The sequence below is a fragment of the Dermacentor variabilis genome, chromosome 8 (assembly GCF_050947875.1).
Source record: "Dermacentor variabilis isolate Ectoservices chromosome 8, ASM5094787v1, whole genome shotgun sequence".
In the NCBI taxonomy this organism is placed as follows: Eukaryota; Metazoa; Arthropoda; class Arachnida; order Ixodida; family Ixodidae; genus Dermacentor; species Dermacentor variabilis.
The window spans coordinates 152,921,884-152,934,696 of record NC_134575.1 but is presented as its reverse complement, the minus strand read 5'-3'; the positions used below and the strand labels follow the sequence as shown (position 1 = coordinate 152,934,696).

At 41.6% G+C, this 12,813-nt stretch overlaps 1 protein-coding gene across 1 annotated transcript in view; it reads left to right on the top strand.

The window, feature by feature from the left end:
• LOC142590677 (uncharacterized) overlaps nucleotides 1-12,813 on the top strand; it is a 184,626-nt gene that overhangs the window by 152,053 nt on the left and 19,760 nt on the right. Inside the window, exon 7 of the mRNA XM_075703086.1 lies at nucleotides 7,771-8,042. Coding sequence (XP_075559201.1) covers nucleotides 7,771-8,042 — 272 coding nt within the window. The remainder of the gene's footprint in view (nucleotides 1-7,770; nucleotides 8,043-12,813) is intronic.

Sequence of the window (12,813 nt, the reverse complement as noted above, 5' to 3'; positions counted from 1 at the left end):
TATAATCAACTTAACAATATGTGTTGCAGAGAACATAAAGAAAAATACCTAAAATAAAAAATATTATTTTGCCTAATTGGATATAGTAAAAGTCGATGCATTTTAATAATACTTTCTTTAGCTGTTTTTTGAAACAGGTTTCGACTAACCTAGAAGTCCAAATATCTTTCCAGTTAATTAGGAAGCAATGTTATGTGATATATCATGGATTGTTTTCCATAGTTAGTACGTGTTATTGGCATGCGTGCTTTTGTTCTCTAAAGTAGTAAGATTATTGGTCAATGTTGCTATTTATGTATAATTTTTCATGATGCACAAATTGTAATAGCTTGTAATAAAATATTTGGTCGGCTCTTAAAATATCATATTTTAAAAATAAAGATGGTGTTCTGAGATCCCGTGGGTTCCCTTTATAACGTTCGTAGCAGCGTAGTACTCGTTTTTTAATACCAGTAATTTATCGTAATTACTACGTGCTGTTGTTCCCCATGCTAAATTTCCATAGCATAGTTTGGAGTAAGACAGTGCGTAATACATAGATTTCATTAGCCTCACAGGAACGAAAGCGGCCGCTTTGTATAAACACCTCACACGTTTCGGAAGCTCTACTGCTAGCCTATTGATATGAGCGTTCCAGGATGGGTGTTCTTCAAATAATATACCGAGATTTTTTTTTTTTGACTCTATTAATAGACTATCCGTCAAATGTAATTTTCAACTCTCTGTTTATCATTTTATGAACTGCATGAAATATGATATATGTCGTCTTTTTTGTTTTTAATTGCACTCGATTGACGCTTAGCCAGCATGAAAGAACTGACAGATAATGGTTTACATTTGTTTCGAGTGTTTGTAGCTCTTTAGATGCGAATAACACGTTTGCGCTGTCTGCATACATGATTATTTCAGGGGAATCAGGAATATTTACTAGATCATTTACATAAACTAAAACCAAAAGTGGCCCTAGAATTGATCCCTGTGGTACACCTTGAGCTAACGTTTGTTTGGAAGAAAATATATTATTTACTCTGACTACTTGAAAACGATCTCTTAAGTAATTCCCTACTAGCTTTAATGCCGTCCCCCTTATAATATACCTTGACAATTTAATAAGCAATATTTCAAGATAAATGCAATCAAAAGCCTTTTTAAAGTCTAAGAACAAACCAAGTATATATTTTTTTTATTTTACTTATTTCATATACCTCACAGGCTCGAGAAGGAGTATTGCGTACAGATAACAATTGTGGAGCAAAACATAGTTTTTTTAATACGTCTTTATTTCTGCGCTTAATAGGCGAAGCCTTGCGGCAGAAAAGGGGTGTTCTGTGGGAGAGGGGGACCGGTGCTCTCTTCTTCCTCGAGGTGGAGTGGTCCCGAGGTCGGCTCTGCAAAGAGGCGGCCAGGCCCTTCCTTGTCGCTGAAAAAGTCCAAAAAAGCACTCCAAAGTTGGACTGGGTCCTTGAGCCCGATGTGCGATGGCGGGTCAAGCCACTCCTTTAGGGTGCCAGGTCGGTTCCCGCCCAGGGAGTGTAGTGTCCTTTCTCGGACCGTGTCAAAGGCAGAGCAGCTCCACAGGAGATGTTCGGCCGTACCTCTGGCCGGGCATGCTGGGCACTTAGGGCTCGGGTATGAGTGCGGGTTGATGATGTGTGGCCTTGCTGGTGACAGAAGCTGGCCGGTTTGGGCTCGGCGAAGAAGAACCGCCTCTATTCTGCGAAATGTGCTGGGTGGGCGGCGAACATAGTTTTTGTTACATAAATATGAACAGAAATAGAATCAAACAATAAACAAAGATAAAAAAGAAAGGAAGGTAAACAAACAGTAGTTCGCTTTCAGTATACAGTAAAGCAAATAACCTAAGAACAAATGCTTACATAAATAAATAACAATGAAGTTAAAAGTAACAAAACTAAACAGATACTTGTTTTTAGCTAAGTATTAGCCAAATATGCAGTGATTTCTTGTCTGAAGGTTAATGGGTCGTTAATGTCAGTGATGTTATCAGGAATACCATTCCACAGTGCAATCGCACGTGGCAAAGCTACGCAGTTAAATGCATTGGTGTGACCGAAGATGCGTTTAAAACTGGGATGATTATGCAGACGTCTATGTGTGCGGGAGGGGCGAACGAGTTGTAAATTAGGTGGGCGTGCATTATGCATGATTTTGTGCAAAAGACAAAGTAATGCTATATTCCTGCGCGATTCCAAAGATGAAAGCGATAACGACAACTTGATATTAGTTACGCTCGAAAATGGGCTATAATCTCTGGCAATGAAACGTGCAGCACGGTTTTGGATCGACTCGAGAAGATGGATTAGACATGCCTGATGAGGTGACCATACAGAAGCTACGAATTCGAGCTGCGGTTCACTGACCTCATCAAGACTGAAGTCTTCTCGGGCGTTTCACAGGGGTCCGTCTTGGGCCCACTGCTATTTCTAATATTGATAAATGACACAGGAACGCATCTTTCCAGTCACATACGCCTGTATGCTGATGATTGTTGCATATATCGCGCCATTGCGTCCCCTGCCGATTCAAGTATCTTGCAAAACCACCTTCTAGCAGTGTCCACGTGGTGCGACAGCTGGAGCATGAAATTAAACTCTGCCAAGTGCAATGCCATTCGCTTCCCTAACAAGAGGGTACCACTTGCTAAAAATTACTTTCTAAACACTAAACCATTGATCGAGGTAAGTAGTTAGAAGTATTAGGCGTTCTCTTTAAAAATAATCTTTCTTGGAATGACCATATAGAGAGCGTGGCGTCTAAGCCTAGTCGTATGTTAAGTTTTCTAAAACGTAATTTCTGGAGAGCCCCCCATAAGGTAAAGGAAACGCTTTATTTAACAAACGTTCGTCCGATGTTAGAGTACGGCAGCTCTGCCTGGGACCCAGCGACAAACACAGCCATTAACCAACTGGAACGAATACAAAAACGCGCCGCCCGGTTTGTTACTGCCAACTATGATTTTACTCAGAACTCATCATAAATACGTGTTAACTTGGGCTGGCCACTTCTCGAGAACCGACGGAAATATTTGCGACTTAAACTTTTCTTCAATATTTACACAGGCTAGACTGGTTTGTGCAAGGACACATACATAGAGAAACCAAGCTACATATCACCTAGAACAGATCATCCGCTAAAGGTACAAGAGCACAAATGCCGTATCAACCTATATAAGCATTCCTTCTTTCCAAAAACTGTACATGATTGGAATAAACTGCCGCTCGAAATTGTTACAGCAACGCCATCTGTGTTCGAAACTTTGTTGTCGAAACATCTATATCTTTAGTTCTAAAATGTATTTCGCTTCGGACAGAATAGGAGATTAACCTTTTCTGTCCGCGGCTTTGTGCCTTACTCGCTGTTCTTTTTTCCATTACTTTATTATAATTATAAATAATATCATTGTGTTGTATTATGTATTATGTACTAAAGTGTATGTATATTGTATTTCATAATAACCTTAGGTGTAATGTGTTAAGTACTGTGTTTTCAATGTCAATATTTTGTTGTATTGTGTATTAGATGTATCCTTTTGTAACATCAATCATCTGTATTTCCATCATGTGTATATTCCTTCCCCCTACTCTAATGCCCAACATTGGGCGCTGTAGGTGTGTAAGTAAATAAATAAGTAAATAAATAATGTTTGGTAGGCTATCTTTCTAGTGAGGGAAGGAGCGCTGCGAAGGTTACGTTTTAGATATCCAAGAGCGCGCCATGCTTTAGCGGTTATTTTCTCAATCTGGGATGACCATGAAAGGCTAGGTGTGAGAATAATTCCAACGTACTTGTATGAAAATGTGCGAGCGACGATACAATTGCCAAATGAGTAACTGAAAATAGAGTAGGACTTTTTGCGAGTAAATGTCATTAGATTGCATTTGTTGGTGTTTAGGGTCATTTGCCAATCCAAACACCAGTTAGTGACACATTGAAGGTCCTGTTGAAGAGCAATATGATCAGCGAAGGAGCGGATTTGACGGTAGATAGCGCAGTCATCTGCGAATAGTCGAGATCCTATTTTCTGTTTTCTATAGTCGTTATTATTTTGTCTTTAATGAACATCAAAGCTTCCTCTGTTGATTTATTCTTCTGAAAGCCATACTGACTCTTAGTATGTAGTGCTTATTTATGAATGAGATTAGTCTACTGTGTATGATGATTTCAAAAACCTTTAATATAGTGGGTAGGACGGACACCGGTGGATAACTTGTAGGCATATCCCTTCTACCGGTTTTATAGATGGGTGTCACTCTTGCTATCATTAAAGCGTGTGCAAAGATACCCGTACTCAGGGTAAGGTTAGTAATGTGTACAAGGACATTACATATTAAATGGTGATACACTATTATTATACGAGACCTATCCCATCGATAGCAGCTGCCACATTGTTCTTTAATTTCTCAATAGTTTGTGCGATTTCTGCGAGAACAATCTGGAGTAGCTATGGTAAATTCATTACATATTTGTTTACTGTTGCCGGTCAGGGTGTTGACAACCTCCCAGACCTTCATATGATTGTCTACTATTTTTTCAAAGATGTTCTGAAAATATTCTGTTTTTGCTCTCTTTAGATCGAAATTCGGAGTATTTCTGTAGTTTTTATATTTTACAAATAAGCCTGGATTTCGTGTCTGAACGAATGTATAATACAACGAGTTCTTCTCGTTGATTTGTTTACGAAGTGCAGCATTTATCCAGGGCTTCCGGTACTTTTTGGTCTTACGGTTATCTATCTGCTCTAATGGGAAAGCTTCGTCATATTATTCCTTTAATAACTGGGAAAATAACTGGTAAGCTTTATCTGCATTTTTTTCGTTATAAACATTTTTCCAATAAGTTTTTTCTACAATTTCAAAGACAGTTTTTCTTTCGGCGTCATCCATGCGTCGTTTAAAACGTATTTGTTTGTTGAGTGAGCCGGTATCCGAACAGGTGACGCAAAATATTGGTAAATGGTGGCTTACATCGTATGTAAAATTCCCGCTGTTTAAATCATTGTCATTTTGATTTGAGATACAGATGTCGAGCTGTGTAGCGGTAGTTACAGTTATTCTAGTGGGTGAGTTGATGTGATTTGTGCAACCATAAGCAGACAATAACATCACCATTTCTCTAGCACCCGGATCACTGGGCATCATGTCTATGTTGATGTCACCCATAATTAAAAGCGTATAGTTCGGTGAAAAACTCGAGAGTAGATTCTCCAAGAAACGCATAAAGTGACTTTTTCTTGCCATAGGTGGTCTACATATGGCTAAAGTATTTGTTTTTTCATTTCGCAATGCTAGGCATTCAACATCATCATTAATAACACAGTAATCTTCAAGTACCTCGTGAAAAAATGTTTCTTTGAAATAAATTTCAACTCCGCCTCCTTTCTTATTAACACGAAGTATACCTTTTGAATTATACCCTGAGAGATGAGGCAGGTCATCATTTTTAATGATCCTTGTCTTAGAGAACAACAACACATCGAAGCTAACAGATAATGACTCAAGAAATGTAGTTCTGTCATCTACCTTGCTTTTTATGCTCTTTGTGTTCATGTGCAATGCAACGAATGTTTTACGAGCAGTAGAAAATTTTGAATTGTGTTTTCTTCGCTGTGGGGTGTCAGCGAAGGGCCCACTAATGTCGAGGGGCGGTGCTAATATTCACCTCCTCGAGTCGAGGTGGAGTGTTGAGTGGACGAGCGTTATAGAGTATGGGGTCAAGATTCTCGTTACAAGTAAGAATCAGACAACACGTGAACAAATGGAAGCTTACTATATTAAAAAAAAACTCAAGCTGTAGTAGTGATACGTTGGTTCATCATCATCATCAGCCTATTTTATGTCCACTGCAGGATGAAGGCCTCTCCCTGCGATCTCCAATTAGCCCTGTCTCGTGCCAACCGATTCCAACAAACGCCCGCGAATTTCGCAGTTGCCGCGCTCCACTTAGTCTTCTGCCGTCCTCGACTGAGTTTCCCTTCTCTTGGTATACATTCTGTAATTGTGATACGTCGGTTACGTTTAATCAATTGGAGACGAGATTGTTCGACCGCTGGATCTCCTAAGTTTGTGATTAGCCTGTGCATGCGTGTATCTCTCTATTTATTCCTCGGTCTGCACCCGAAATAAACCAGTTGAAGATGCCACCCGTACACACACAGAAAAAACAAACATAGATTTGTTTCTTTTTGTGTGTGTCTTAATTCACGGCACTGTCCATCAGCAAATACCAACTATGCCAACAGTTAGTTCTGTTGAGACGTGTGTCTTAAAGAATATAGATGATAAGGTCTGCGAAAATCTGAATGGTTTTTGAGATATGAAATCTTTATTCGATATAGAAAAGTCGATGGCGTACCCACACTTGCCCAACATAATATACGCCTGTACGAAACGACCGCTGCTCCCTGTATTTCTGCATTGCGCAGGCCTTATCGGAAATATATAGATTGACAGTCGCTTTCTTTTCAATAAAGCGCCATTCTGATGGTTGTCATTTCCCCTCAGTAATTATATCTGTGATTTAAGCACATTGTGATTCGTCCAACATAAGCTTTTTCGCTAGTCAAAGAGACCTCATGGGAAACATTCTTTTTACAATGGACAAAGTGGTTCGTACGTTTTCGTCACATCAACCAGCGATCGACTGGCAATCTGCGGGTCTGCAGTTTGAAACCCTGTAGAGGCTTGGTCTTTCTTCGCTTATTTGTTTTACACGTCTCAAAAAACGCGACCTCTCTTTTTTTCAGGTACGCGCAGAAGTTTGATGTCACACTTATATTTCTATCCGTTGCCACGTTAACGCTTTTGGCGGCCGGCTATTCTGTTTACTTTGTTGCCGGATGACACGGAGCCCATGCGACGTTGGTCATTGTTAATATTTTTTTCAGTTTTGTGATATTTACGTTAGCGTCAATAAGCCATTCACTGTCAGCGCCCGTGTTATTGTTGGTCTTTTTGGGATCGGGTAGCCTTTGTTCAGAATATTATGTTCAGAATATGGATGATGAACCAGCTCGACCAACTCTCTAGTTCTTGACGATCATATTCATATTAACCATTATTAGAAAGATAGATTTGAGTGTGAAGAAATAGGCGCGAACAAGAAAAACTACGAGGACGATTGCTTCTTTCCGCAATAAAGATAGGCGCTCAAAGCAAACGTACCGTTTTCTGAATATATTGTTGACTTCTACTATGGTGACTTTTTTTTGCTTATTAGGATGGATAGGCGGTCTAGTTGGTAATGCACTATAATAGAAAACTTAGAGCGCTGAAAACACGAAGGACGTAGAAAAATGCGCACACCACACGCGCTCAACGAGCGCTCACGACAAACACGAGCAAACGCACGACCGCGTGTGGTGTGTGTTTCTTTTTATACGTCTTGTGTGTTTTTAGCGCTCTAAATTTTGTTTTTTATTGGCTTTATTTTGAGTTTGTTTGTGGAAGACGGAGCTTCTTACAAAGCACTTCTGCTCTTCGCGGGTTTTGTCATCTTAGTCGACCAGCTAGAAAGTATCTGAGAAAATTTTGACCGACGGAGATACATTGAACAATGGTCGTACGCTTCTTTTCTTTTTTCCTTTCTTTCGTGGGTGCATTTCTGCGCTTTACTGTGTAACGATAATGAGAGAAATTTCACTGATTTTTCTCATCTTGCCCTTAAGTAACCTTGCAGAAGCTACCGCGTTATCTTTCTTAATTCGTGCACATAACGCTAGGACGCGGTGATCAGCACAATCGCCTTGGGCAGCCTCCGGCCGCAGGACATCAAGATCCGGCTCGGGGAGTGGGACGTGAACCGCGAGGACGAGTTCTACGCCCACGTCGAGAAGCAGGCAGCGGAGGTGGTGGTGCATCCGGAGTTTTTTCCGGGAAACTTGAACAACGACCTGGCGCTCATCCGACTGGACTCCCCCGTCGACCTCAATCTGCCCCACATCGGAGCCGCCTGCTTGCCGGAGCTGCGCGAGACGTTCGAGGGACACCGCTGCTGGGTCACCGGATGGGGCAAGGACGCCTTCGGTGAGGAAAAAGAAGGATTGACCACAGCCTCTATTTTTTGCATGCGAAGCTTTTCCTTGCGAACCTCGCTGGTTTTCGTAACCGTGGCTGCGGCGTGGCTGCTCGCTTGCCGAATTGGCCAACCAGTGACAGTGGAGTACGCGAGCCGCTGCGCTCCTTTCCCCCACCAGATGATGCTAGCCTCCGCGCTATCCTGCTGCTGTTTTCGCTGTTTATGATGTGCATGATGGGAACGGAAAGGGCGCTAGAAGGAAGTAATATCCACTGTCATCTCTCATACAACTAGGCGGGTACTGTAGTAGAGCAGCAGCTTCCAGGTTTGAATTATGTGGACGACATTGTGTTGCTAGCTATCAAGCAAAGTGATATTCAACGTCCGGCTAATATCTGTGCACAGGAAGGCGATAAGTTACGTCTACGTCTACTGAAGACGTAATGTCTGAATTAGGAAAGCGAGCTTCTGGCCAGTCACAACTTATTACCGAAGTACAAGACCTAAAAAGCAAGCTACTAACAACAGACGAAACCCTATCGGATTTAAGTAAACGCATGACTGACTTAGAAAGGCATTACAAAGCCATTTCAACACTACGAACTGACCTTGATACCATAAGAATAGATACCACCCAAATGGCAGGTCAGATCGCACGCCTTGCTGCACAGATGGATGATAACGAAAACAGGTCACGCCGTAATAATCTAATATTTTATAACATCTCCGTTCCTAACCCGAAAGAAACATTTGCAGAATCTGAAAAAATCGTCATCCGCCACTGCAATGAACACTTGAACTTCGTCATTGATCCCAACCATATTGACCGTGCGCATCGCCTTGGACGCCATACAGAAGGCCGTGCTCGGCCACTTATCGTAAAATTTAATCAATTCAAAACTAAAGAGTCTCTACTTTCTAATGGCCCTAAATTTAAGGGAAGCCATTTCAGCGTCGGAGAAGATTTCTCTCAACCCATCAGAATTGCTCGTAAAAGCCTTATTGCTTTCGCTAAATCGAAATCCACGTCCTACTCTCTCCGCTTCAAAACATTACATGTAGGTACCAAACGATACGCGTTTGACCATTCCACAGAACCTGTTAAGGAAATATCGTAGCAGTTGCCCAGTCATCAACACGTGCCTTCCCACCCTCGGCCCGCTCCGCGATCAAACTTGTTCCTTTCCGCTATTTTCACTAACATATGGAGCTTCATCCCAAAACGTGACATTATTTCTAATCTGGTTTCGTCATCTTGCAGTAACCTTCTAATATTAACGGAAACAAGGCTTACATGAGACGTAACGGGCAGCGAAGTGCTCGCTGATCTACCAGATTTTCAACTCTTCCGAAACGATCGCAAGGGCACGAGGGGGGGGGGAGGGTACTTGTCGCCGTAGACCAAAATATATCATGTACATCTGTTAACACTATGTCCGATATTGAAATCCTATCGCGTAAATGTCATGCCCGCACCCTATTCAATCTTACTTGGCGTTTGCTATAGGCCCCCTCATAGTACTCCAGACTTCTCTTTCAAATTGAATAACATCTTAAGTGATATAAGCACCAAACACCCCAACATGCATGTAATTCTATTTGGAGACTTTAATTTTCCTAATATCGATTGGTCAAGCCGGCCTGCACCAACGGCTACATCAAGGGAATCGAACGAGATCCTTGAGGTATGCCTCAACTTTAACTTATCTGAAGTGCTCACAGAAAGAACCCGTGTCACCGATAACTGCCAAAATATTCTAGGCCTTCTCTTAACAAGTAATCCTGAGAGCGTGTCATCCATCGCCTATCTTCTCGAAATCAGTGACCATAAAGTCATTCATGTCGACTTCGTAATTAAACCCGTTTTCACCCCGACTGTTAAAAACACTATTCGCTTGTATGAAAAGGGCAATTATGAAGCAATTAATCATGAACTAACGCAATTTACCCCAGTTTTGCAAGTGCCTTTCCTTGTCATACCACGGGTGAAAATTGGCAAATTTTCAAAGAGAAACTAAACAATTTAGTTGGAAAATACATTCCCCAAATTAGCATTCATTCCAATTCAGCACAACCCTGGTTCAATAAAGCACTGAAGCGATTAGAAAACAAGAAACAACGTCTCTTCCGAGCAGCTAAGTCCCGTAACACCCCTGACGCATGGAAAAAACACAAAGCCACTGAAACTGCCTATCTGGAAGCCATACTTCATGCCAAACGCTCATTATTTTATTCTGATGTGCCGAACATGCTTAAGAACGACCCAAAAAAATTCTGGCAAGTCTTAAGCCCTCACGACACGCGAAATATTACCTTATCAAATGAATCAGGTGAATCCCTAACCGACGCTGAATGCGCTCACTTGTTTAACACAACCTTTGCGTCAGTATTTACACAAGAAACTGAAATGTCATTTTCTATTCCTCATGCGAACTTTCAATGTACCATGCCACCTATTACATTTTTTCCATCCGGCATTACATCCCTCATAGACAATATCAAACTTTCTTCAGCAGCTGGTGTGGACGACATTACGTCTAAACATCTAAAAACCCTAAACATATTTGTGCAGCATATCTCTGTCTTATATTTTCACAGTCAGTTTCAACAGGCGTGCTGCCTCCAGATTGGAAGCACGGAAAGGTTGTTCCAGCTCACAAATCGGGCAACAAACACTCCCCATTAAATTATCGCCCCATCTCATTAACCAGTGTACCCTGCAAAATCGTTGAACATATCATCTACACACATATCATGGACTTCCTTGATGCCAACCATTTTTTTCATCCTGCGCAGCATGGCTTCAGGAAAGGTTTTTCCTGCGAAACGCAGCTAGCTAGGTTCATTCACGACCTGCATGTAAACCTTGACTCTAACTTCCAGACTGACGCCATCTTCCTAGATTTCGCCAAAGCTTTTGACAAAGTTCCTCATGAGCGTCTACTACTAAAACTTGCCGCATTACATCTGAATACGAATATCTTAGCATGGATTAAAGAATTCTTAAGTAACCGTTCACAATCAGTCTTTGTCAACAATCATGCATCTAACTCTACCTCTGTAACCGCAGGCGTACCCCAAGGGTCATTCCTTGGTCCACTACTATTTCTAATTTACATTAATGACCTACCCATGCATGTATCTTCTAACATCCGTATGTTTGCAGACGATTGTGTAATTTCTCGTAAAATTAACAGCGTTTCCGATAACACGTCGCTTCAAAACGACCTGCGAAGTGTACAGGAAGGGTGTAACTTTTGGCTAATGGAACTAAACCCTAACAAATGTAAGACTGTCTCCTTCCACCGCCGCAGAAATCCACTTGTTTTCTCGTACCAAATTGCTGACGTCAACCTTCAATTAGTTCCTTCCTACAAATATCTCGGAGTAACCCTTTGTAGTGATTTAACCTGGGAAACGCACATTGTGAACATCATTTCATCTGCTAACAAAACACTCGGGTTTTAAAACGCCACTTTCGCCACGCCCCCCAGCATGTAAAATTACTAGCCTATCAGTCTCTCGTCAGGGCGAAATTAGAATATGCATCCCCCATTTGGAAGCTTCATCAAGTATATCTCACAAATTAACTGGAATCGCTTCAAAATCGAGCTGCAAGATTTATTAATTCTAAGTACTCCTACAACATCAGTATATCGGCACTAAAAATAGAATCTGGCTTATCATTGCTTGCATCTCGCCGCGGCATTGCTAGTCTGTCTTTTTCACAAGTTCTTTTACAGCTCACATGGCAAAGCACCATACATTCTGGCCCCGGCACGCATATCCAGCCGCACCGGTCACCCGCAACATGTCGCGCGCCCACGTACACGCACTGTCACTTTTTCGTCTTCATTCTTTTTTCGTGCAGCAACAGACTGGAACGGCCTTTGCAACGAAATCACAGTCATAACCTGTCCTAGCGCATTTTTAAACACCGTAACAAATTATCTTACGCTGTAACAAAAATGTGGCCTTCATTTTTTTTATGTATGTATGTACCCACCCCTTATGTAATACGCCTTCAATGGGGCCTTTAAAGAAATAAAATGAAATGAAATGAAGTTAGGCTTTAAATTTTACGTAGGAAAATCAGGTGATATGGAATTCAATGAATACAGCGAACAGACAATTACACTACAGGGCCAGGAAATACCTGGCGTAAAGGAGTATAGATACCTTGGTATACGGATAAACGAAGGCAACAGATATTTGGAAACACAGTAAAAAAAACAATAACAGTAAAGTGAAAGAGAAATGCGGCCATAATGAAACACGGAGCGCTATGGAGATACAATCTGGGGTATGTGGAAAGGTGTAGTCGTTCTAGGACTTACATTTGGAAATGCGGTTGTTTGCTTGAAACCAGACGTACAATGAGGACTCGATGGCAGCCAAAGGTCAGTGGGACGCCTCGCAATGCGCGTTCACGGGAAGACTACAAATGAAGATGTGCAGGGTGATATCGGCTGGACAAGTTTTGAAGCGAAGGAAGCTCCTAGTAAAATTAATTACGAAGAACGACTGAGAAGAATTTCTCGTTGGGCGAGTTGGTGCATACTAGCAAAGAGTTTTTAACGGCGCAAACAAACGACCACCGAGAGAGGGCATACAAGGACGGGCGCAGTCCTTGTGAGCTCCCTCTGTGTGGTCGTTTGATTGAGCAGTTATAAAACGGTTTGCTAACGACTGAGGAATATGGAAGAAAGTAAATGTGCTGGGAGAGTGTTCACCTATTTGTACAGGAAAAACATTGATTCACAGTGGAACAAAAGAAGT